This window comes from Coregonus lavaretus (assembly GCF_964263955.1).
Source record: "Coregonus lavaretus genome assembly, contig: HAP1_SCAFFOLD_5660, whole genome shotgun sequence".
In the NCBI taxonomy this organism is placed as follows: domain Eukaryota; kingdom Metazoa; phylum Chordata; class Actinopteri; order Salmoniformes; family Salmonidae; genus Coregonus; species Coregonus lavaretus.
This window is the reverse complement of record NW_028163278.1, coordinates 1-27193: the sequence shown is the minus strand read 5'-3', so window position 1 is coordinate 27193 and position 27193 is coordinate 1. Positions and strand designations below refer to the sequence as shown.

The 27193-nt window shown below is 43.9% G+C and overlaps 1 protein-coding gene across 1 annotated transcript; it reads left to right on the top strand.

The window, feature by feature from the left end:
• Nucleotides 1–971: 971 nt before the first annotated feature.
• Nucleotides 972–27035, top strand: LOC311118334 (tyrosine-protein kinase receptor UFO-like; the record flags this gene model as incomplete). The annotated part of the gene is made up of 10 exons (XM_084193147.1): nt 972–1111; nt 1303–1447; nt 1751–1774; nt 5000–5129; nt 5977–6068; nt 21841–21936; nt 22311–22388; nt 22619–22711; nt 23766–23887; nt 26922–27035. Coding segments are annotated over 10 exons (1034 nt in total), but the record flags the coding sequence as incomplete, so codon positions are not given.
• Between the last annotated feature and the right edge of the window lie 158 nt (nt 27036–27193).

Genomic DNA, 27193 nt, shown 5'->3' with positions numbered 1-27193 from the left:
CCAAATAATTCAATCTTGGTTTCATCAGACCAGAGAATCTTGTTTCTCATGGTCTGAGAGTCCTTTAGGTGCCTTTTGGCAAACTCCAAGCGGCCTGTCATGTAGTGGCTTCCTTCTGGCCACTCTACCATAAAGGCCTGATTGGTGGAGTGCTGCAGAGATGGTTGTCCTTCTGGAAGGTTCTCCCATCTCCACAGAGGAACTCTGGAGCTCTGTTAGAGTGACCATCGGGTTCTTGGTCACCTCCCCGACCAAGGCAATTCTCCCTCGATTGCTCAGTTTGGTCGGGCGGCCAGCTCTAGGAAGTGTCTTGGTGGTTCCAAACTTCTTCCATTTAAGCATGATGGAGGCCACTGTGTTCTTGGGGACCTTCACTGCTGCAGAAATGTTTTGGTACCCTTCCCCAGATCTGTGCCTCGACACAATCCTGTCTCTGAGCTCTACGGACAATTCCTTCGACCTCATGGCTTGGTTTTTGCTCTGACATGCACTATCAACTATGGTACCTTATATAGACAGGTGTGTGCCTTTCCAAATCATGTCCAAACAATTGAATTTACCACAGGTGGACTCCAATCAAATGGTAAAAACATCTCAAGGATGATCAATGGAAACAGGATGCACCTGAGCTCAATTTCGAGTCTCATAGCAAAGGATCAGAATACTTGTGTAAATAAGGCATTTCTATTTTTTATTTGTAATACATTTTCTACAAATTGAAAAAAACTGTTTTCGCTTTGTCATTATGGGGTATTGTGTGTAGATTGATGAGGAAACATTGTATTTAATCCATTTTAAAATAAGGCTTTAACGTTACAAAATGAGGAAAATGGGAAAGGGGTCTGAATACTTTCAGAACGCACTGTATATTGTGTTGTGTACCATGTGTACTATGTACAGAATGGCGGTTTGACAACCGTCTGTCTCTCTCTCCCAAGCTGTCTTGTGTAACCCGTGTTGTTTCCCCCCAGTGCCCGACGGACCTCCGGTGAATGTGAGTGGGGTGTTAAACGGGACAGATGTGATGATCAGCTGGGAGGAACCAGACGGAAGGATCAACGGAGACCTACAGGGGTACCTGCTGGAGTACAGCACCCCCAATATGGAACAGGTCAGTGTGTATAACACACACACACATGCAGGCACGCACACACACACACTTTTGTGCACGGCCCAACACAAATCTGTTGACCTATTCTGAACACATACTGCACACATCATGACTACACAGCTACATACAGTATGGTGTTGAGGTAGCACTAACTTGACTAACATCAGGCTGTCTCTGTCTCTCTCTCCCAGACTGTAGTGGACACGGGTCTCTACACGGAGCTGTCCATCAACCTGTCCGTCCCTCTCTCTAACGTGTCCTTCAGGGTGTGTGCCTACACCAAGGCAGGACAGGGGCCATGGACCCCCCAACACACCCTCACCCTCATCCCCCCTGGTGAGAGAGAGAGAGAGAGAGAGCGAGAGAGAGAGAGAGAGAGAGAGAGAGAGAGAGAGAGAGAGAGAGAGAGAGAGAGAGAGAGAGAGAGAGAGAGAGAGAGAGAGAGAGAGAACAGTGGAGTGAGAGAAAGGGAGAGAGAGGGGAGGGGGAACAGAGGAGAGGGAGAGGGATGGGTGGTCAAGTAAAAATGGATTGTGGAAAGATGGGCATTGGAATTAAATAGTAGATGATAGTTATGAAGTTAGTAGTTTAACTGAACTGTTTATTTACATTATGGCTTTTATTTGTTCTGTTTCACAGAAATGGGAGAGCTACAATCCAGAGGTACGCAATGACACACACTACACAGACACATGCAAACCCGCAGACGCACACGCACAGTCTACTAATAGTGTCTCATGGAGTTTTTCTGACCACAGAGTTGTCCTTCTCCTTCTGTTTCTCTGAGACTGTGGTCTCCTGTGAACCTCATAGTTTTCCTTCTCCTTTTGAGAATAGGGAAGGAAGATAGAAAGGAGAAGAATAGAGGGGGGAGGAGGGAGGGGGAGGTGGGGGAGGATGGGGAGGGGGGAGGAGAGGAGAGGGAGGAGGGGAGGAGGGGGCAGGAGATGGAGGTGGGGGAGGATGGGGAGGAGAGGGAGGGGGGAGGATGGGGAGGAGGGGGAGGATGGGGAGGAGAGGGAGGAGGGGGAGGATGGGGAGGAGAGGGAGGGGGGAGGAGAGGGAGGATGGGGAGGAGAGGGAGGAGGGGGGAGGATGGGGAGGAGGGGGGAGGAGATGGAGGGGGGAGGAGGGAGGGGGAGGCGGAGACGTGTCATACATATTTATAACCGATAACAGAACAGAGTAGAGGAGCATCTCTGTTTGCTTAGGCTAATAGGACCAGACTCACACACTACACAACAATAAGAATGAGAGAGGGAGAGAAAGTGGGAAATGTTTTTTTCGGCAGGGAGAAAGAGGGGGATATCTAGTGTGAGAGGACGAGTGTCAGCTAGTTTGTGGGAGAGAGATGTGGGTAGACTTTTTGAAGGGGGCGGAGGGTGAGAAAATATATATTAAGTGAGAGAAAAGAGGGAAGGAGTGAGAGAGGGATATTTTCTGTGTGAGTGAAGACCATAGTACAAAAACACAGAGAGGGTGGCTGAAGTCATAGACTGATCTCCCTGCTACCGCACGGCAAGCGATACCGGTGCGCCAAGTCTAGGTCCAAAAGGCTTCTTAACGGCTTCTACCCCCAGACTCCTGAACAGCCAATCATGGTTACCCGGACTATTTGCATTGACATTTGATTTGATTTGAGAGAGAGAGAGAGAGAGAGACATTAGTAAATTATAAAAGGTATTGTTTGGATCCTGGATGCTGATTGGACGAGCAGCATTCCAAGCCATGCTGTATTGTCCATCACAGACACACCTAAAGTTGAAGTCGGAAGTTTACATACACCTTAGCCAAATACATTTAAACTCAGTTTTTCACAATTCCTGACATTTAATCCTAGTAAAAATTCCCTGTCTTAGGCCAATTAGGAGCACCACTTTATTTTAAGAATGTGAAATGTCCGAATAATAGTAGAGATAATTATTTATTTCAGCTTTTATATCTTTCATCACATTCCCAGTGGGTCAGAAGTTTACATACACTCAATTAGTATTTGGTAGCATTGCCTTTAAATTGTTTAACTTGGGTCAAACATTTCGGGTAGCCTTCCACAAGCTTCCCACAATAAGTTGGGTGAATTTTGGCCCATTCCTCCTGACAGAGCTGGTGTAACTGAGTCAGGTTTGTAGGCCTCCTTGCTCGCTCACGCTTTTTCAGTTCTGCCAACAAATGTTCTATAGGATTGAGGTCAGGGCTTTGTGATGGCCACTCCAATACCTTGACTTTGTTGTCCTTAAGCCATTTTGCCACAACTTTGGAAGTATGCTTGGGGACATTGTCCATTTGGAAGACCCATTTGCGACCAAGCTTTAACTTCCTGACTGATGTCATGAGGTGTTGCTTCAATATATCCACGTAATTTTCCTTCCTCATGATGCCTCACTGTCTGCCTGTCCGACCTCGGAAACAATGTTTCACTTTAGAATTTCGATAGTACCATACATATAGACTTGTTCATGGACATATCCAAGTAAATGACAATAGAAAAAATGTCTGTCTGTCTCTGTCTCTCTCTCCCAGGTTTTAGTGCAGGAAAGTGCAGCTAGTGTACTGTCATTCCAGGTTCAATGTTTGACTTGGGGTGTGTTTGTAAATTCAGTCTGGAGTGCGCTCTAGTGCGCTCTGTGCATTCTTAAATTCAGAGCGTTTCGCTCTCGGAGCGTACAGAGCGCACACTGGACGCTCTTGCCAAGGATTAGGGTTGATCCGAGCTTTCTGACCTCACAATGGCAGTCAAGCCCCCAAGCTAACTGGCTAACGTTGGCTAGCTAGCTAGCTACTTCCAGACACAAATGAGAGAACACTTCACTCTGACCATTTTACTCGTTAGGCTGTTTTCATGTTATCCAGATAGTTGGTGACTGTAACTGTGCTGCTGGCAACAATTTAATTACGCTTTTTTGCCGACCGTTTACTGACACCGGCCATATTCAACGGGTGTTGAGCGTTCGTAAATTCATCAGTTATTCTGAATTTACTTGATTGAGTTAGCTGAAGTTGGCTAGCTAGCTAGAAGTTATCCAGCCTGCATAGCAACAATTTTGTTTAGAACAGACAACCAGTCCTTTTGCATAGGAACCATGCAAAAATAATTAACGACTGGGTTGAGTCTGCAGCAACAAAATAACTAACAACCTGATTTTTTGTCTGGACTATATCTTCTGGTGGAATGACGTTGTATGAATTTACTTATCAAAATAAAGTTTTAATGAAAATATGTAATTCAGTGTTATTTTAATATGTTGGTAACAGTTTTCTAATAGTGCTGTATCATGGAGAGAGTAAGGTTAATGGTCTCTTGTGCCTTTTTGCTTGTAGCTGCAATATGTAACTTTTTGGGCCACCCGACCAAATTCACATAGAAATGCATAGGTCTGTCATTCTCATTGAAAGCAAGTCTAAGAAGCGGTAGATCTGTTCTATGTGTGCTATTTCTATGCTTCCCGTTCCTAAATTTCATTTTTTGCTTGATCAACGCTAACACGAGCTTAATTAGTGTTGATTACAGCCTGTAGTAAACTACACACCCTGACCTATACTAACCCTCTACTATAACCCCCATAGACACACATGAGTGCATTCACACAACACACACAAACACATACACACAAACGCATTCACGCAACACACACACACACACACACACACACACAAACGCATTCACACAGCACACACACACACGCATTCACACAACACACACACACATACACACACACACGCATTCACACAACACACACACACATACGCATTCACACAACACACACACACATACGCATTCACACAACACACACACCCTGCAGTAACCCCAGTAGCACTGCTTCTCCAGAAACTCTGTTCTTTTCCTCAAAGAACAACATGACTGAACTCCCCCCCCCACCCCCACCCCAGGTATCTCCTTCCAGCCGCCCTTCTCTTGGCACTGGTGGTATGTTGTCATGGCGATAGCTGTTGCCGTGGCGCTAGCGGTCCTCATGGCGGTGTACGTGGCCAAACTACGGAGGAAGGAGACACGCTTTGGGTGAGTAGGCTCCTCAGTCTCCCAGATGGAGTGTGTGTGTGATGTAATGGTAAATGTCATGTATTAGCTAATCCAAGAACACAGGGTTTTCTCTCTTTGTGTCAGCATGCATTCTGGTGCCTTTAGAATGACCCTTTAGAATGACCCTAGAGCCCATCTGTTTTATAACTCTATGGATTCTGTCATATTAGAGAAAGGTTCTACAGCTGTGTTTGTGCATCTGACTGCAGGTGTGTATGTGTGTTTGCGTGTGTGTGTGTGTGTGTGTGTGTGTGTGTGTGTGTGTGTTTGACGTCATGGCATCTGTCAAGCCAAGAATGCAGGGTTATTTTCTTGTACTATTTGTGTCAGTTCTTAATACATTCGGCAGCATTTGGAGAGTCTACAACCCATTTGGAGAGTCTACAACCCATTTGGAGAGTCTATAACCCATTCAGAGAGTCTATAACCCATTTGGAGAGTATATAACCCATTTGGAGACTCTAGAACCCCTCTGGAGATTCTAGAACCCATTTGGAGACTCTAGAACCCATTTGGAGACACTAGAACCCCTCTCGAGATTCTAGAACCCATTTGGAGACTCTAGAACCCATTTGGAGACTCTATAACCCATTTGGAGACTCTAGAACCCATTTGGAGACTCTAGAACCCATTTGGAAACTCTAGAACCCCTCTGGAGATTCTAGAACCCATTTGGAGACTTGAACCCATCTGTTCTGATCAGACTCAGATTCCTTCACAATAGAGACATGTTCTTCTTCAGCTGTGCTTGTCCATCTGACTGCAGGTGTGACAACTGATTTATGTTTCTATGTTTTTCTATGTGTGTGTGTGTGTGTGTTAACAGGGAAGCGTTTGAGCCCATGATGGAGAGTGGAGAGCTGGTGGTGAGGTACAGAGCACGACGTACATACAGCCGCAGGACCACTGAGGCCACATGTGAGTCCCTCTGTCTGTCTATACCTGTCCCTCTGTCTGTCTGTCTGTCTGTCTGTCTGTCTGTCTGTCTGTCTGTCTGTCTGTCTATACCTGTCCCTCTGTCTGTCTGTCCATACCTGTCCCTCTGTCTGTCTGTCTGTCTGTCTGTCTGTCTGTCTATACCTGTCCCTCTGTCTGTCTGTCTGTCTGTCTATACCTGTCCCTCTGTCTGTCTGTCTATACCTGTCCCTCTGTCTGTCTGTCCATACCTGTCCCTCTGTCTGTCTATACCTGTCCCTCTGTCTGTCTGTCTGTCTGTCTATACCTGTCCCTCTGTCTGTCTGTCTGTCTATACCTGTCCCTCTGTCTGTCTGTCTGTCTATACCTGTCCCTCTGTCTGTCTGTCCATACCTGTCCCTCTGTCTGTCTGTCTGTCTGTCTGTCTGTCTATACCTGTCCCTCTGTCTGTCTGTCTGTCTGTCTGTCTGTCTGTCTGTCTGTCTGTCTGTCTGTCTGTCTGTCTGTCTGTCTGTCTGTCTGTCTGTCTGTCTATACCTGTCCCTCTGTCTGTCTGTCTATACCTGTCCCTCTGTCTGTCTGTCTGTCCATACCTGTCCCTCTGTCTGTCTATACCTGTCCCTCTGTCTGTCTGTCCATACCTGTCCCTCTGTCTGTCTATACCTGTCCCTCTGTCTGTCTATACCTGTCCCTCTGTCTGTCTGTCTATACCAGTCCCTCTGTCTGTCTGTCTGTCTGTCTGTCTGTCTGTCTGTCTGTCTGTCTGTCTGTCTGTCTGTCTGTCTGTCTGTCTGTCTGTCTGTCTGTCTGTCTGTCTGTCTGTCTGTCTGTCTATACCTGTCCCTCTGTCTGTCTGTCTATACCTGTCCCTCTGTCTGTCTGTCTGTCTGTCTATACCTGTCCCTCTGTCTGTCTGTCCATACCTGTCCCTCTGTCTGTCTATACCTGTCCCTCTGTCTGTCTGTCTATACCTGTCCCTCTGTCTGTCTGTCCATACCTGTCCCTCTGTCTGTCTGACCTTAGAGCATCAGTGTTTGGGGGCCTGAATGTCTATAAACTCTAATGTAGACCTGGCAAACCAGGTGTGTGACCTCAGTAACCTTCATGGATCTAAGTGGCAGGAAGTAGTTACCCTTTCCTGCCCTAAAGCACCTGTCCATACCTGTGTCTGACTATGATAGTTACCTGATCCTAAAGAGTCTGTATGTCAAACATACCTACCTGATCCTGGAGCAGTGGAAGAGGAGCGTCTCTCTACATGTCTTTACATGTAACTGACCTCAGGATATCATTTATATAGCTAGATGGGTAGAGTCTCCCTGTCAACCTGCCTGTTTTTCTCTGGTATATACCTGACACCAGAGATGGAAGCAAGCCTGCCCCAACATATACTCCTCCATTGATAAAAATAGTACTATTCCAACATACAGTATACTGTACCACCTTTACAATACTACATACATACATTATACTATACCACCTTTACAATACTACATACATACAGTATACTATACCACCTTTACAATACTACATACATACAGTATACTATACCACCTATACAATACTACATACATACAGTATACTATGCCACCTATACAATACTACATACATACAGTATACTATGCCACCTATACAATACTACATACATACAGTATAATATACCACCTTTACAATACTACATACATACAGTATACTATGCCACCTATACAATACTACATAAATACTGTATACTATACCACCTATACAATACTACATACATACTGTATGCTATGCCTGTATACTGTATTCCCTCTCTGCCTGTGACTGCCTGGCCCAACACAGTACATCACTGTCCTATAGAGGAGCACAGATGAGGACAGGACAGTGTAATAACCAGGGTGTGTTTTTAGATCATTCCACCCAGAGATAAGCTGAGCTTAGCATTAATACAGTATCTGTCTGCAGCTGGCAAAACAGCCCTCTACAGCCAAGTACCATACAGTAGAGCGCAGTAGTGTAGAGTACAGTACAGTAGAGTATAGTAGAGTAGAGTAGAGTAGAGTAGAATAGCGTACAGTAGAGTATAGTAGCGTACAGTAGAGTATAGTAGCGTACAGTATAGTATAGTAGCGTACAGTAGAGTATAGTAGCGTACAGTAGAGTAGAGTATAGTATAGTAGCATACAGTAGAGTATAGTAGCGTACAGTATAGTATAGTAGCGTACAGTATAGTAGAGTATAGTAGCGTACAGTATAGTAGAGTATAGTAGCGTATAGTAGAGTATAGTAGCGTACAGTATAGTATAGTAGCGTACAGTAGAGTAGAGTATAGTATAGTAGCGTACAGTAGAGTATAGTAGCGTACAGTAGAGTATAGTAGCGTACAGTAGAGTAGAGTATAGTATAGTAGCGTACAGTAGAGTAGAGTAGAGTATAGTAGCGTGCAGTAGAGTATAGTAGCATACAGTAGAGTATAGTAGCGTACAGTAGAGTACAGTAGTGTAGAGTACAGTACAGTATAGTATAGTAGCGTACAGTAGAGTATAGTAGCGTACAGTATAGTATAGTAGCGTACAGTAGAGTATAGTAGCGTACAGTAGAGTATATTAGCGTACAGTAGAGTAGAGTATAGTATAGTAGCGTACAGTAGAGTAGAGTATAGTATAGTAGCGTGCAGTAGAGTATAGTAGCGTACAGTAGAGTACAGTAGTGTAGAGTACAGTACAGTAGAGTATAGTAGCGTACAGTAGAGTATAGTAGCATACAGTAGAGTATAGTAGCGTACAGCACAGAAGAGTAGAGTAGAGTAGAGTAGAGTAGAGTGCAGTACAGTACAGTACAGTGGAGTACAATCAGTCTCTTATGTTAACAGTACTCACCAGTTAATACATGGGATGTTACTTCTGATCTGATTACAGTTATTACATGGGATGTTACTTCTGATCTGATTACAGTTATTACATGGGATGTTACTTCTGATCTGATTACAGTTATTACATGGGATGTTACTTCTGATCTGATTACAGTCACACAGCTGAATAGTACCAGTTTAGAAGTTCAGGAGGAGAGTTGGATAAATGAACTCACTACATTAGAAGATGGCACATACATTATGATAGTGTATTTCTATCCAACAGTCTCAGAGTATGGGTTAGGATTCTCTGTTTCACCTCATAATAATATACCATTTAGCAGACGCTTTTATCCAAAGCGACTTACAGTCATGCGTGCATACATTTTTTTTTGTGTATGGGTGGTCCCGGGGATTGAACCCACTACCTTGGCGTTACAAGCGCCGTGCTCTACCAGCTGAGCTACAGAGGACCACACAGAGGACCATACACTCAGGTGTGTGTGTGTGTGTGTCTTTGTGTCTGGGGGCGTGTGTGTTTGTGTGTGTGGGTGTGTGCGTGCGTGTGTACAGTTGAAGTCAGGAAGTTTACAAACACCTTAGCCAAATACATTTAAACTCAGTTTTTCACAATTCCTGACATTTAATCCTAGTAAAAATTCCCTGTCTTAGGTCAATTAGGATCACCACTTTATTTTAAGAATGTGAAATGTCAGAATAATAGTAGAGTGATTTATTTCAGCTTTTATTTCTTTCATCACATTCCCAGTGGGTCAGAAGTTTACATACACTCAATTTGTATTTGGTAGCATTGCCTTTAAATTGTTTAACTTGGGTCAAACGTTTGGGTAGCCTTCCACAAGCTTCCCACAATAAGTTGGGTGAATTTTGGCCCATTCCTCCTGACAGAGCTGGTGTAACTGAGTCAGGTTTGTAGGCCTCCTTGCTCGCACACGCTTTTTCAGTTCTGCCCATACATTTTCTATAGGATTGAGGTCAGGGCTTTGTGTTGGCCACTCCAATACCTTGACTTTGTTGTCCTTAAGCCATTTTGCCACAACTTTGGAAGTATGCTTGGGGTCATTGTCCATTTGGAAGACCCATTTGCGACCAAACTTTAACTTCCTGACTGATGTCTTGAGATGTTGCTTCAATATATCCACATAATTTTCCTTCCTCATGATGCCATCTATTTTGTGAAGTGCACCATTCCCTCCTGCAGCAAAGCACCCCCACAGCATGATGCTGCCTCCCCCGTGCTTCACAGTTGGGATGGTGTTCTATTTTTGTTTCATCAGACCAGAGGACATTTCTACAAAAAGTTTTGTCCCCATGTGCAGTTGCAAACCGTAGTCTGGCTTTTTTATGGCGGTTTTGGAGCAGTGTCTTCTTCCTTGCTGAGCGGCCTTTCAGGTTATGTCGATATAGGACTTGTTCATCTCTAGGAGACAGAACGCGTCTCCTTCCTGAGCGGAATGACGGCTACGTGGTCCCATGGTGTTTATACTTGCATACTATTGTTTGTACAGATGAACGTGGTACCTTCAGGTGTTTGGAAACTGCTCCCAAGGATGAACCAGACTTGTGGAGGTCTACCATTTTTTTTCTGAGGTCTTGGCTGGTTTATTTAGATTTTCCCATGATGTCAAGCAAAGAGGCACTGAGTTTGAAGGTAGGCCTTGAAATACATCCACAGGTAGACCTCCAATTGACTCAAATGATGTCAATTAGCCTATCAGAAGCACAGTCAACTTAGTGTATGTAAACTTCTGACCCACTGGAATTGTGATACAGTGAATTATAAGTGAAATAATCTGTCTGTAAACAATTGTTTGAAAAAGTACTTGTGTCATGCACAAAGTAGATGTCATAACCGACTTGCCAAAACTATAGTTTGTTAACAAGACATTTGTGGAGTGGTTGAAAAACAAGTTTGAATGACTCCAACCTACGTGTTTGTAAACTTCCGACTTCAACTGTGTGTGGGTGTTTGTTACCAGTAAATACAGAGTCGTATTACACAAAGACACGCAACGCACGTCCTGATATTGTCCCTGTTGTTGTTCCCCTTCATCTCTCTCACATCATGTCTCAACTCGCAGTGACAAAGAGGAGAGAGAAAACCACTGAGCGTAAAACGAGAGGAGCTCAGGGAGAGGGAGGGGTATAGGGAAGGTGTGGGTGTGTGTGTGTGTGTGTGAGGTGGGGTTAGTGGAGCTACACTCTTGTTTACCTCTGAAGAATAGCCCCGGGTACAGCTCCAGCCAGCTAGTTTCAGAATTACAGCCACAATCTATATACCACGTTAACATGCCTGGGGACGGAGGACATTGTTGTCTGATATGGATCAACATCTGTCTGCTCTCTCTCTCTCTCTCTCTCTCTCTCTCTCTCTCTCTCTCTCTCTCTCTCTCTCTCTCTCTCTCTCTCTCTCTCTCTCTCTCTCTCTCTCTCTCTCTCTCTCTCTCTCTCTCTCACTCCCTCCCTCCTCCCTCCCAACATCTCGGTCCAGATGTGAAAACAGCATCTGTAATGTGACGTACGCTATCACTAGACACACACACACACACACACACACACACACACACACACACACACACACACACACACACACACACACACACACACACACACACACACACACACACTGGTGTTAGGGTTCAGCCAGCTGGGGACAAGGCTATCTGGAGTAACTCAACTCTTATGACCTCATATCCTGTTCGCTCTCCAAAACTTTCCTACTTGGAATGACGTCACCTGGTAATGAACAGAGAGAGACAGAGAGAGAAAGAGTGGTACTGTAGATTACTTTATCACTGACCTCAACCCAGAGTCTCTCAGAGCGTTCACAGTCAGCCCACTGACACCCCTATCAGACCACAGCAAAATCACAGTCTACTTGAACAGAGCAATACTCAATCATGATGCATCAAAGCCAAAGGAACTGCACAATATTAAGAAATGCTATAGATGGAAGGAAAGTAGTGTAGAAACCTATCAAAAAACAATTAGGCAACAACAAATTCAATCCATTCTAGACAACTTCCTGGACAAAACATTCCACTGTAATAGTGAAGGTGTAAACTTGCCAGTAGAAAGCCTAAACAGTATATTTGAACTTTCAGCTTCCCTATCAAATAAAATGTTTTCAAGCAGACAACCTAAGAAAATTAACAACAATGACAAATGGTTTGATGAAGAATGCAAAAACCTAAGAAAGAAATTGAGAAACCTATCCAACCTAAAACATAGAGACCCAGAAAATCTGAGCCTACGCCTTCACTATGGTGAATCACTAAAACAATACAGAAATACACTACGGAAAAAGAAGGAACAGCACGTCAGAAATCAGCTCAATGTAATTGAAGAATCCATAGACTCTAACCACTTCTGGGAAAATTGGAAAACGCTAAACAAACAACCAGAAGAGAAGTGCTATCTATCCACAACGGAGATGGGTGGATAAACCACTTCTCCAATCTTTTTGGCTCTATAACAAAGAACAAAGAACAAACAGCAAAAAGTGGGAGAACTTGCACAATTGGTGGCTGACTAAACACTTTTTTCCCCCACTGTATCTATCCAAAACGGAGATGTATGGGTAAACCACTTCTCCAATCTTTTTGGCCCTATAACAAAGAATAAACAGCAAAAAAATATACATGATCAAATACAAATCTTAGAATCAGTTATTAAAGACTACCAGAACCCACTGGACTTCTCCAATTACATTGAATGAACTACAGGACAAAATACAAACCCTCCAACCCAAAAAGGCCTGTGGTGTTGATGGTATCCTAAATGAAATGATAAAATATACAGACCACAAATTCCAACTGGCTATACTTGAACTCTTTAACATCATCCTCAGCTCTGGCATCCTCCCCAATATTTGGAACCAAGGACTGATAACCCCAATCCACAAAAGTGGAGACAAATTTGACCTCAATAACTACCGTGGGATATGTGTCAACAGCAACCTTGGAAAAATCCTCTGCATAATCATTAACAGCAGACTTGTAAATTTCCTCAGTGAAAAAAATGTACTGAGCAAATGTTAAATTGGCTTTTTACCAAATTACCATACGACAGACCACGTATTCACCTGCACACCCTAATTGACAAACAAACAAACCAAAACAAAGGCAAAGTCTTCTCATGCTTTGTTGACTTCAAAGAAGCTTTTGACTCAATTTGGCATGAGGGTCTGCTATAAAAATTGATGGAAAGTGCTGTTGAGGGAAAAACATACAACATTATAAAATCCATATACACAAACAACAAGTGTGCGGTTAAAATTGGCAAAAAACACACACATTCTTTCCACAGGGTCGTGGGGTGAGACAGGGATGCAGCTTAAGCCCCACCCTCTTCAACATATATATCAACGAATTGGAGAGGGCACTAGAACAGTCTGCAGCACCCGGTCTCACCCTATTAGAATCCGAAGTCAAATGTCTACTGTTTGCTGATGATCTGGTGCTTCTGTCCCCAACCAAGGTGGGCCTACAGCAGCACCTAGATCGTCTGCACAGATTCTGTCAGACCTGGGCCCTGACAGTGAATCTCAGTAAGACAAAAATAATGGTGTTCCAAAAAGGTCCAGTTGCCAGGACCACAAATACAAATTCCATCTAGACACCGTTGCCCTAGAGCACACAAAAAACTATACATACCTCGGCCTAGACATCAGCGCCACAGGTAACTTCCACAAAGCTGTGAACGATCTGAGAGACAAGGCAAGAAGGGCTTTCTATGCCATCAAAAGGAACATAACGTTTGACATACCAATTAGGATCTGGCTAAAAATACTTGAATCAGTTATAGAACCCATTGCCCTTTATGGGACAAAATGGGACAAACATCAAATTGAGACTCTGCATGCAGAATTCTGCAAAGATATCCTCTCTGTACAACGTAAAACACCAAATAATGCATGCAGAGCAGAATTAGGCCGATACCTGATAATGATCAAAATCCAGAAAAGAGCCGTTACATTCTACAACCACATAAAAATAAGCGATTCCCAAACTTTCCATAACAAAGCCATCACCTGCAGAGAGATGAACCTGGAGAAGAGTCCCCCAGAACCTGGGGCTCTGTTCACAAACATAAACAGACCCCACAGAGCCCCAGGACGGCAACACAATTAGACCCAACCAAATCATGTAAAAACAAAAAGATAATTACTTGACACATTGGAAAGAATTAACAAAATAACAGAGCAAACTAGAATGCTATTTGGCTCTAAACAGAGAGTACACAGTGGCAGAATACCTGACCACTGTGACTGACCCAAACTTAAGGAAAGCTTTGAATGTGTACAGACTCAGTGAGCATAGCCTTGCTATTGAGAAAGGTCGCCGTAGGCAGACCTGGCTCTCAAGAGAAGACAGGCTATGTGCACACTGCCCACAAAATGAGGTGGAAACTGAGCTGCACTTCCTAACCTCCTGCCAAATGTATGACCATATTAGGGACACATATTTCACCTCAGATTACGCAGACCCACAAAGAATTCGAAAAACAAATCCAATTTTGATAAACTCCCATATCTATTGGGTGAAAAACCACAGTGTGCCATCAAAGCTGCACGATTTGTGACCTGTTGCCACAAGAAAAGGGCAACCAGTGAAGAACAAACACCATTGTAAATACAACCCATATTTATTTAATTTCCCTTTTGTACTTTAACTATTTGCACATTGTTACAACACTGTATATACAGTTGAAGTCGGAAGTTCTCTTTGTCACTGCGAGTTGAGACGTGACGTGAGAGAGATGAAGGGGAACAACAACAGGGACAATATCAGGATGTGCGTTGCGTGTCTTTGTGTAATACGACTGTATGTACTGGTATTCACACAAACACACACACACACACACACACACACACACACACACACACACACACACACACACACACACACACACACACACACACATACAGTTGAAGTCGGAAGTTTACATACACTTAGGTTGGAATCATTAAAACTCGTTTTTCAACCACTCCACAAATGTCTTGTTAACAAACTATATTTTTGGCAAGTCGGTTAGGACATCTACTTCGTGTATGACACAAGTAATTTTTCCAACAATTGTTTACAGACAGATTATTTCACTTATAATTCACTGTATCACAATTCCAGTGGGTCAGAAGTTTACATACACTAAGTTGACTGTGCCTTTAAACAGCTTGGAAAATTCCAGAAGATGATGTCATGACTTTAGAAGCTTCTGATAGGCTAATTGACATCATTTGAGTCAATTGGAGGTGTACCTGTGGATGTATTTCAAGGCCTACCTTCAAACTCAGTGCCTCTTTGCTTGACATCATGGGAAAATCAAAAGAAATCAGCCAAGACCTCAGAAAAAATATTGTAGACCTCCACAAGTCTGGTTTATCCTTGGGAGCAATTTCCAAACGCCTGAAGGTACCACGCTCATCTGTACAAACAATAGTATGCAAGTATAAACACCATGGGACCACGCAGCCATCATATCGCTCAGGAAGGAGATGTGTTCGGTCTCCTAGAGATGAACGTACTTTGGTGCGAAAAGTGCAAATCAATCCCAGAACAACAGCAAAGGACCTTGTGAAGATGCTGGAGGAAACAGGTACAAAAGCATCTATATCAACAGTAAAACGAGTCCTACATCGACATAACCTGAAAGGCCGCTCAGCAAGGAAGAAGCCACTGCTCCAAAACCGCCATAAAAAAGCCAGACTACGGTTTGCAACTGCACATGGGGACAAAGATCGTACCATTTGGAGAAATGTCCTCTGGTCTGATGAAACAAAAATATAACTGTTTGGCCATAATGGCCATCGTTATGTTTGGAGGAAAAAGGGGGAGGCTTGCAAGCCAAAGGACACCATCCCAACCGTGAAGCACGGGGGTGGCAGCATCATGCTGTGGGGGTGCTTTGCTGCAGGAGGGACTGGTGCACTTCACAAAATAGATGGCATCATGAGGAAGGAAAACTATGTGGATATATTGAAGCAACATCTCAAGACATCAGTCAGGAAGTTAAAGCTTGGTCGCAAATGGGTCTTCCAAATGGACAATGACCCCAAGCATACTTCCAAAGTTGTGGCAAAATGGCTTAAGGACAACAAAGTCAAGGTATTGGAGTGGCCATCACAAAGCCCTGACCTCAATCCTATAGAAAATGAATGGGCAGAACTGAAAAAGCGTGTGCGAGCAAGGAGGCCAACAAACCTGACTCAGTTACACCAGCTCTGTCAGGAGGAATGGGCCAAAATTCACCCAACTTATTGTGGGAAGCTTGTGGAAGGCTACCCGAAACGTTTGACCCAAGTTAAACAATTTAAAGGCAATGCTACCAAATACTAATTGAGTGTATGTAAACTTCTGACCCACTGGGAATGTGATGAAATAAATAAAAGCTGAAATAAATAATTCTCTCTACTATTATTCTGACATTTCACATTCTTAAAATAAAGTGGTGATCCTAACTGACCTAAGACAGGGAATTTTTACTAGGATTAAATGTCAGGAATTGTGAAAAACTGAGTTTAAATGTATTTGGCTAAGGTGTATGTAAACTTCCGACTTCAACTATATATTGTGTCATCATGAACAGCAGATTTGTGCACTTTTTCAGTGAACACAATGTCCTGAGCAAAAGTCAAATTGGATTCCTACCAAATTATCGAACATCAGACCACATTTATTGATAAACATGAATAAAAAATAAACTAAAATGTTCTCCTGCTTTGTGGATTTCCAAAAAGCCTTTGATTTAATTTGGCATGAAGGCATTTTTCTCAAATGAAATGGAAAAATATGTCATCAAATCAATGTATACAAATAACAAATGTGAAACAGGGGAACAACTTGTGCTCAAGTCTAAATGCAACATGTCAAGTTTTGGTCCCATGTTTCATGAGCTGAAATAAAAAATCCCAGATTTTATTTTCCATACTCACAAAAAGCTTATTTCGCTTAAATGTTGTGCACCAATTTGTTTACATCCGGTTAGTGAGCATTTCTCCTTTGCCAAGATAATCCATCCACATGACAGGTGTGGCATATCAAGAAGCTGATTAAACAGCATGATCATTACACAGGTGTACCTTGTGCTGGGGACAATCAAAGGCCACTCTAAAATGTGCAGTTTTGTCACACAACACAATGAGGGAGCGTGTAATTGGCATGCTGACTGCAGGAATGTCCATCAGAGCTGATATTCCAATTCTGTCAGACCTGAACACTGACAGTCAATCTCAACAAGACTAACATTATGATATTCCAGTTCTGTCAGACCTGAACACTGACAGTCAATCTCAGCAAGACTAACATTATGATATTCCAGTTCTGAACACTGACAGTCAATCTCAACAAGACTAACATTATGATATTCCAGTTCTGTCAGACCTGAACACTAACAGTCAATCTCAACAAGACTAACATTATGATATTCCAGTTCTGTCAGACCTGAACACTGACAGTCAATCTCAACAAAACTAATATTATGATATTCCAGTTCTGTCAGACCTGAACACTGACAGTCAATCTCAACAAGACTAACATTATGATAATTCCAGTTCTGTCAGACCTGAACACTGACAGTCAATCTCAACAAGACTAATATTATGATATTCCAGTTCTGTCAGACCTGAACACTGACAGTCAATCTCAACAAGACTAACATTATGATATTCCAGAAAAGGTCCAGATGTCAGGGAAACCGATATACTCTTTTACTCATATAGAACACACACATCTACACGTTTGGGACAAAATATTTTTTCCACAGGAACATCAACCTGGCTGTGAATGAACGGATTGACAAACCAAGGAGGGCTTTCTATGCCATTAAACAATCTATTAAATTAGACATACCAATTAGGATCTGGCTCAAAATATTCTAATCAATAATAGAACCAATAGCACTATATGGCAGTGAAGTGTGGGGTCCGCTTACAAAGCAAGAACTTGACAAATGGGGCAAACACCCAACTGAAACCCTGCATACGGAATACTGTGAGCATCCTCAGAGTACAGAGAAAAACTCCAAACAACGCATGCAGAGCAGAATTAGGCCAAATCCCTCTTCTGAATAATATCCAAAAAATAGTCACCAAATTACATCATTATTTAAAAACAAATTACAGCCACTCCTACCATTACAAAGCACTCAAATGCCATGAATTGACCATAGAGAAGAGTCCCCTTAGCCAGCTGGTCCTGAGGATCAAATCATTAACCACTACCAGCCCAACAAAGCCTCAGGACAGCAGTCAGAAAATCTGCCCCAACCAAATTATCACAAAGCAAAAAGGAAAATATATCACCTATTGGAAAGACACCACAAAAAAATCAAAGTACATGGTGGCAGACTATCTGACCACTGTGACTGATAGAACATTGAGTAAAACAATGACTAGGTAGAGACTCCGTGAGCACAGTCTGGCTATAGAGACCGGTCGTCACAGGCAAACCTGGCTGCCCAGAGAGGACAGGCTGTGCTCACTCTGCCCCCGGGGAGAGATAGAGACAGAGATGCATTTTCTGTCAAATTGTGACAGATATTCTGACATAAGAAATACATTCTTCCCCAAAAGTATGAAACAATATTAAGAATTAGAAAACCTAAATGATGAAGATAAACTTAAGTACATACTGAACCAACATGCTGTGTTTTAGCCTCCTGCCACAACCTGAGAGACAGCCAGTGAAAAGTCTGGTGTGATTATTCATACACTACATGACCAAAAGTATGTGGACACCTGCTCGTCCAACATCTCATTCCAAAATCATGGGCATTAATATGGAGTTGGTCCCCCCCTTTGCTGCTATAACAGCCTCCACTCTTCTGGGAAGGCTTTCCACTAGATGTTGGAACATTGCTGCGGGGACTTGCTTCCATTCAGCCACAATAGCATTAGTGAGGTCAGGAACTGATGTTGGGCGATTAGGCCTGGCTTGCAGTCAAGCGTTCCAATTCATCCCAAAGTTATTCAATGGGTTTGAGGTCAGGGCTCTGTGCCAGTCAAGTTCTTCCACACCGATCTCGACCAACCATTTCTGTATGGACCTCGCTTTGTGCACAGGGGCATTGTCGTGCTGAAACAGTAAAGGGCCTTCCCCAAACTGTTGCCACAAAGTTGAAAGCACAGAATCGTCTAGATTGTCATTATATGCAGTAGCGTTAAGATTTCCCTTCACAGGAACTAAGGGGCCTAGCCCGAACCATGAAAAACAGCCCGGACCATTATATCTCCTCTACCAAACTTTACAGTTGGCACTATGCATTGGGGCAGGCAGCGTTCTCCTGGCATCTCCTGGTGAAGCGTGATTCATCACTCCAGAGAACGCGTTTCCACTGCTCCAGAGTCCAATGGCGGCGAGCTTTACACCACTCCAGCCGACGCTTGGCATTTCCCACGGTGATCTTAGGCTTGTGTGTGGCTGCTCAGCCATGGACACCCATTTCATGAAGCTCCCTTCGAACAGTTCTTGTGCTGACGTTGCTTCCAGAGGCAGTTTGGAACTCGGTAGAGAGTGTTACTACCGAGGACAGACGATTGTTACGCGCTACGCCCTTCAGCACTCGGCGGTCCCGTTCTGTGAGCTTGTGTGGCCTATCACTTCGCTGCTGAGCCGTTGTTGCTCCTAGACGTTTCCATTTCACAATAACAGCACTTACAGTCAGTCTAGTCTATTCCTGTCTAGTGTAATCAGTCTAGTCTGTTCCTGTGTAGTCTAATCAGTCTAGTATAATCCTGTCTAGTTTAGTCAATCTAGAATAGTCCTGTCTAGTCAGTCTAGTATAATCCTGTCTAGCCTAGTCAGTCTAGTATAATCCTGTCTAGTCAGTCTAGTATAATCCTGTCTAGTCTAGTCAGTCTAGTATAATCCTGTCTAGTCTAGTCAGTCTAGTACATTCCTGTCTAGTCAGTCTAGTATAATCCTGTCTAGTCTAGTCAGTCTAGTATATTCCTGTCTAGTCAGTCTAGTATAATCCTGTCTAGTCTAGTCAGTCTAGAATAGTCCTGTCTAGTTTAGTCAGTCTAGAATAGTCCTGTCTAGTCTAGTCAGTCTAGTATATTACTGTCTAGTCTAGTCAGTCTAGAATAGTCCTGTCTAGTTTAGTCAGTCTAGAATAGTCCTGTCTAGTCAGTGTAGTATAATCCTGTCTAGTCTAGTCAGTCTAGAATAGTCCTGTCTAGTCAGTCTAGAATAGTCCTGTCTAGTCAGTCTAGTATAATCCTGTCTAGTCTAGTCAGTCTAGAATAGTCCTGTCTAGTCAGTCTAGAATAGTCCTGTCTAGTCAGTCTAGAATAGTCCTGTCTAGTCAGTCTAGAATAGTCCTGTCTAGTCTAGTCAGTCTAGTATAATCCTGTCTAGTTTAGTCAGTCTAGAATAGTCCTGTCTAGTCAGTGTAGTATAATCCTGTCTAGTCTAGTCAGTCTAGAATAGTCCTGTCTAGTCAGTCTAGAATAGTCCTGTCTAGTCAGTCTAGAATAGTCCTGTCTAGTCAGTCTAGTGTAATCCTGTCTAGTCTAGTCAGTCTAGAATAGTCCTGTCTAGTCAGTCTAGTATAGTCCTGTCTAGTCTAGTCAGTCTAGAATAGTCCTGTCTAGTTTAGTCAGTCTAGAATAGTCCTGTCTAGTCAGTGTAGTATATTCCTGTCTTTGACCATCGTTGTTATACAGTATGTTTACTTTGACAAAGCATATCAAAACAGAGAGAGAGAGAGAGCAGAATTATGCATTATACCATCACACAGGGTGTGTGGTAAGACTGAGGGAAGTCACACCTCCTAAAGACACTGTTATACAGGTCATCATCTGTAGTGAAGTCACACCTCCTAAAGACACTGTTATACAGGTCATCATCTGTAGTGAAGTCACACCTCCTAAAGACACTGTTATACAGGTCATCATCTGTAGTGAAGTCACACCTCCTAAAGACACTGTTATACAGGTCATCATCTGTAATGAAGTCACACCTCCTAAAGACACTGTTATACAGGTCATCATCTGTAGTGAAGTCACACCTCCTAAAGACACTGTTATACAGGTCATCATCTGTAGTGAAGTCACACCTCCTAAAGACACTGTTATACAGGTCATCATCTGTAGTGAAGTCACACCTCCTAAAGACACTGTTATACAGGTCATCATCTGTAGTGAAGTCACACCTCCTAAAGACACTGTTATACAGGTCATCATCTGTAATGAAGTCACACCTCCTAAAGACACTGTTATACAGGTCATCGTCTGTAATGAAGTCACACCTCCTAAAGACACTGTTATACAGGTCATCATCTGTAGTGAAGTCACACCTCCTAAAGACACTGTTATACAGGTCATCATCTGTAATGAAGTCACACCTCCTAAAGACACTGTTATACAGGTCATCATCAGTAGTGAAGTCACACCTCCTAAAGACACTGTTATACAGGTCATCATCTGTAGTGAAGTCACACCTCCTAAAGACACTGTTATACAGGTCATCATCTGTAATGAAGTCACACCTCCTAAAGACACTGTTATACAGGTCATCATCTGTAGTGAAGTCACACCTCCTAAAGACACTGTTATACAGGTCATCATCTGTAGTGAAGTCACACCTCCTAAAGACACTGTTATACAGGTCATCATCTGTAGTGAAGTCACACCTCCTAAAGACACTGTTATACAGGTCATCATCTGTAGTGAAGTCACACCTCCTAAAGACACTATTCAAGTTCTATTTGTTATGAATGAACCAACTTTTCAGCACCGTTCGCTTTCATTATCCTCAAGCCTTAGAGCATGTTTCTATTCATTAGGGTTGTTGTTGTTGTTGTTGTTGTTGTTGTTAATGTGTTGTTGTTGTTGTTGTTGTTAATGTGTTGTTGTTGTTGTTGTTGTTGTTAATGTGTTGTTGTTGTTGTTGTTGTTGTTGTTGTTGTTGTTGTCCTCCACAGTGAACACCCTGGGCATCAGTGATGATCTGAAACATAAACTGCAGGATGTGATGGTGGACAGACACAAACTAACCCTGGGAAAGACTCTGGGAGAGGGTGAGTGTGTGAATGTGTCTAGATCCTGTAGTTGTTCTAGGCAGGGTGTGTGTCCTGGATCGTCCTGCTACTCTGCTGGCTGTAACTATCTCTATCTAATCATCACTGATACCTCCTGACCTTGTGACTGCTGGAACCGTTCAGTCAACTAACTGATACTTAGTGGTGTTACACAGGGTGAATGTGTGTCCATCTAATAGCCTTGTTACCAGCAGAACCGTTCTGACCGTGTTCTGGCTTCAAGGCCCGGAGGGTAGATACCAACGATAAAATAAAGAGTACATTGACATGAGAAAATGTCAAAGAATATAACATCTGCTGTCCAACAGTGCACCTTTGTGAATGTAAACAGATGTTTGTCTGTGTGTCTACAGGAGAGTTTGGCTCGGTGATGGAGGGAGCGTTAACCCAAGAGGAGTCTGTTCTCAAAGTGGCAGTGAAGACCATGAAGAGTAAGTTAACTATGACACCACTACAGAGTAAACAGCACATACACTAGTCTGTTTCTTTGACACCCTTACTTTTGACACCCTACTTTTGACCGTAGACTCTATTTCCTGTAAAGTGCATTAATTTTGAACAATAAAATCCAGTACTTTTGACCAGAGCCCGAGTGCACTACATAGGAACTAGACTGGGATGAGAGATGAGTCCATGTTCTCACCCATCTCTCCTCCTCTAGTTGCTATCTGTACCCGCACCGAGATGGAAGACTTCCTGAGAGAAGCTGCTTGTATGAAGGAGTTTGACCATCAGAACGTCATGAGACTGCTAGGTGAGACTGGACCGAACTACTGTGCGTGCGTTCATGCATGTGTGTGTGTGTGTGTGGCCCCTGGAGAGAGTGCGACCGTCCCTCTGTCTGTCTGTGTGTGTGGCCCCTGGAGAGAGGGTGACCGTCCCTCTGTCTGTCTGTCTGTCTGTCTGTCTGTCTGTCTGTGTGTGTGGCCCCTGGAGAGAGTGCGACCGTCCCTCTGTCTGTCTGTGTGTGTGGCCCCTGGAGAGAGTGTGACCGTCCCTCTTTCTGTCTGTGTGTGTGGCCCCTGGAGAGAGTGCGACCGTCCCTCTGTCTGTCTGTGTGTGTGGCCCCTGGAGAGAGGGCGACCGTCACTCTGTCTGTCTGTCTGTCTGTCTGTGTGTGTGGCCCCTGGAGAGAGTGCGACCGTCCCTCTGTCTGTCTGTGTGTGTGGCCCCTGGAGAGAGTGTGACCGTCCCTCTGTCTGTCTGTGTGTGGCCCCTGGAGAGAGGGTGACCGTCCCTCTGTCTGTCTGTGTGTGGCCCCTGGAGAGAGGGTGACCGTCCCTCTGTCTGTCTGTGTGTGTGTGTGGCCCCTGGAGAGAGTGCGACCGTCCCTCTGTCTGTCTGTGTGTGGCCCCTGGAGAGAGGGTGACCGTCCCTCTGTCTGTCTGTCTGTGTGTGGCCCCTGGAGAGAGTGCGACTGTCCCTCTGTCTGTCTGTGTGTGTGGCCCCTGGAGAGAGGGTGACCGTCCCTCTGTCTGTGTGTGTGGCCCCTGGAGAGAGGGTGACCGTCCCTCTGTCTGTCTGTGTGTGTGGCCCCTGGAGAGAGTGTGACCGTCCCTCTGTCTGTCTGTGTGTGTGGCCCCTGGAGAGAGTGTGACCGTCCCTCTGTCTGTCTGTCTGTCTGTGTGTGGCCCCTGGAGAGAGTGTGACCGTCCCTCTGTCTGTCTGTGTGTGGCCCCTGGAGAGAGTGTGACCGTCCCTCTGTCTGTCTGTGTGTGGCCCCTGGAGAGAGGGTGACCGTCCCTCTGTCTGTCTGTGTGGCCCCTGGAGAGAGTGTGACCGTCCCTCTGTCTGTCTGTGTGTCCCAGGTGTGTGTCTGCAGACAGTGGAGAATGAAGGCTACCCCTCCCCTGTAGTCATCCTACCCTATATGAAACATGGAGACCTACACAGCTACCTGCTCTACTCACGACTTGGAGACTGCCCCGTGGTCAGTACACACACACACACACACACACACACACACACACACACACACACACACACACACACACACACACACACACACACACAGGGGAGGAAATGTATCTCTTACTGAATGACCTCACTATCAGCACTTCTGAATGGATGACATGTTTATTTGGAAGAGAATCACTACACTATGACTCTCTACAGACTAGTGTTGAGAATCACTACACTATGACTCTCCACAGACTGGTGTTGAGAATCACTACACTATGACTCTCTACAGACTAGTGTTGAGAATCACTACACTATGACTCTCTACAGACTAGTGTTGAGAATCACTACACTATGACTCTCTACAGACTAGTGTTGAGAATCACTACACTATGACTCTCTACAGATTAGTGTTCAGAATCACTACACTATGACTCTCCACAGACTGGTGTTGAGAATCACTACACTATGACTCTCCACAGACTGGTGTTGAGAATCACTACACTATGACTCTCTACAGACTAGTGTTGAGAATCACTACACTATGACTCTCCACAGACTGGTGTTGAGAATCACTACACTATGACTCTCCACAGACTGGTGTTGAGAATCACTACACTATGACTCTCCACAGACTGGTGTTGAGAATCACTACACTATGACTCTCTACAGACTAGTGTTGAGAATCACTACACTATGACTCTCTACAGACTAGTGTTGAGAATCACTACACTATGACTCTCTACAGACTAGTGTTGAGAATCACTACACTATGACTCTCTACAGACTAGTGTTGAGAATCACTACACTATGACTCTCCACAGACTGGTGTTGAGAATCACTACACTATGACTCTCCACAGACTGGTGTTGAGAATCACTACACTATGACTCTCTACAGACTAGTGTTGAGAAACACTACACTATGACTCTCTACAGACTAGGGTTGAGAATCACTACACTATGACTCTCTACAGACTAGTGTTGAGAATCACTACACTATGACTCTCTACAGACTAGTGTTGAGAGTCACTACACTATGACTCTCTACAGACTAGTGTTGAGAATCACTACACTATGACTCTCTACAGACTAGTGTTGAGAATCACTACACTATGACTCTCTACAGACTAGGGTTGAGAAACACTGGGCCTTATCCAAACAAGAGTTCCTAGAAAATGTTGAAATGTTGCAGGATTTAGGAAATGCTCCAAAAATCCTCTAGTGTAGAATTTGATATCCCAGCCTCCTTCTGTGACTGGGGTGGACTGTACCACTCTGTCTGCTATGGGGGGAACAGACTATACCACTCTGTCTGCTATGGGGGGAACAGACTATACCACTCTGTCTGCTATGGGGGGAACAGACTATACCACTCTGTCTGCTATGGGGGGAACAGACTATACCACTCTGTCTGCTATGGGGGGAACAGACTATACCACTCTGTCTGCTATGGGGGGAACAGACTATACCACTCTGTCTGCTATGGGGGGAACAGACTATACCACTCTGTCTGCTATGGGGGGAACAGACTACACCACTGTCTGATGGGGGGAACAGACTATACCACTAGTATATCTCTATGTCACATGGTTCAGCCCTGGAAGCCTAAGAGTCTCTGTCAGACAGAGGAGGATGTCGCCCTCTAGTGTACTGAAAACAAACATGCAGGGTTTTGAAAATAAACATTGGGAAACTAGAGATATTTGATCTATGATGATCTAGGTATGATCTCTATGTGTGTTTCCATGTCTGTTATTGTGTTTGTGTGTCACTACTGAGGAATGTCCTGTGTGTGTGTGTGTGTGTGTGTGTGTATTGTATGTCCTGTGTGTGTGTGTGTATTGTATGTTCTGTGTGTGTGTGTGTGTGTGTGTGTGTGTGTGTGTGTGTGTGTATTGTATGTTCTGTGTGTGTGTGTGTGTGTGTGTGTGTGTGTGTATTGTATGTTCTGTGTGTGTGTGTGTGTGTGTGTGTGTGTATTGTATGTTCTGTGTGTGTGTGTGTGTGTGTGTGTGTATTGTATGTTCTGTGTGTGTGTGTGTGTGTGTATATTGTATGTTCTGTGTGTGTGTGTATTGTATGTTCTGTGTGTGTGTGTGTATATTGTATGTTCTGTGTGTGTGTGTATTGTATGTTCTGTGTGTGTGTGTGTGTGTGTGTGTATTGTATGTTCTGTGTGTGTGTGTGTGTGTGTGTATTGTATGTTCTGTGTGTGTGTGTGTGTGTATTGTATGTTCTGTGTGAGTGTGTGTGTGTGTGTGTGTTGTATGTTCTGTGTGTGTATGTATTGTATGTTATGTGTGTGTGTGTGTGTATTGTATGTTCTGTGTGTGTGTGTATTGTATGTTCTGTGTGTGTGTGTGTGTGTGTGTGTATTGTATGTTCTGTGTGTGTTCTACCCTTTGTGTGTGTGTTCTAGCCTTTGTGTGGTGATGGCTTTGGGTGTAGCAGAACTGCCCCTCCCTACCTTCAGGCTATGCTCAAACCCTACACCCCAACCCAAGCACTCTGTTCTGCCACCTCTGGTCTCAAGGGCTATGCTCAAACCCTACACCCCAACCTGAGCACTCCGTTCTGCCACCTCTGGTCTCAAGGGCCGTCCCACCCTCTCTGGATAAGACTGTCTGCTAAATGACTAACACGTCAATGTAAATGTAACATATGCTGTGTAGAACAGCCATGTATCTCTGACATTAAGGGATCCTGTCAGGGCTATTCATGGTATTTCTACTGAACCCTGTCAGTAAAAAATAAAAAATAACAATTTTCTCTCTGTGTTGTCCTCCAGTACTAATAATCTGTCTCTCTCTCTCTCTCTCTCTGTCTTCTCTCTCTGTCTTCTCTCTCTCTCTCTCTCTCTCTCTCTCTCTTTCTCTGTCTTCTCTCTCTCTCTCTCTCTCTCTCTGTCTTCTCTCTCTCTCTCTCTCTCTCTCTCTCTCTCTCTCTCTCTCTCTCTCTCTCTCTCTCTCACTTTCTCTCTCAGTACCTCCTGTTAATTACCCTCCTGAACCCTGATAATGGTATGGTGTAATAACCCCTGTCTCCCTCTCTGTTATCCTGCAGTACCTGCCGTCTCAGATGCTGGTGAAGTTCATGACAGACATCGCCAAGGGGATGGAGTATCTCAGCAGAAACAACTTCATCCACAGAGACCTGGCTGCTAGGAACTGCATGTAAGAACCATCACTGTTGCTACCTGTCAGTATCGCTATCCCTAGACAAGGTTCCTCTGTTTCTCTTTCACTAGTGGCATCTCCTTTCCTCTCTTCTACCTCGATGTCCTCCGTGCACTTTCTAAATGTATAAAGTGCAGTGAGCACAAGTGCACAACATGT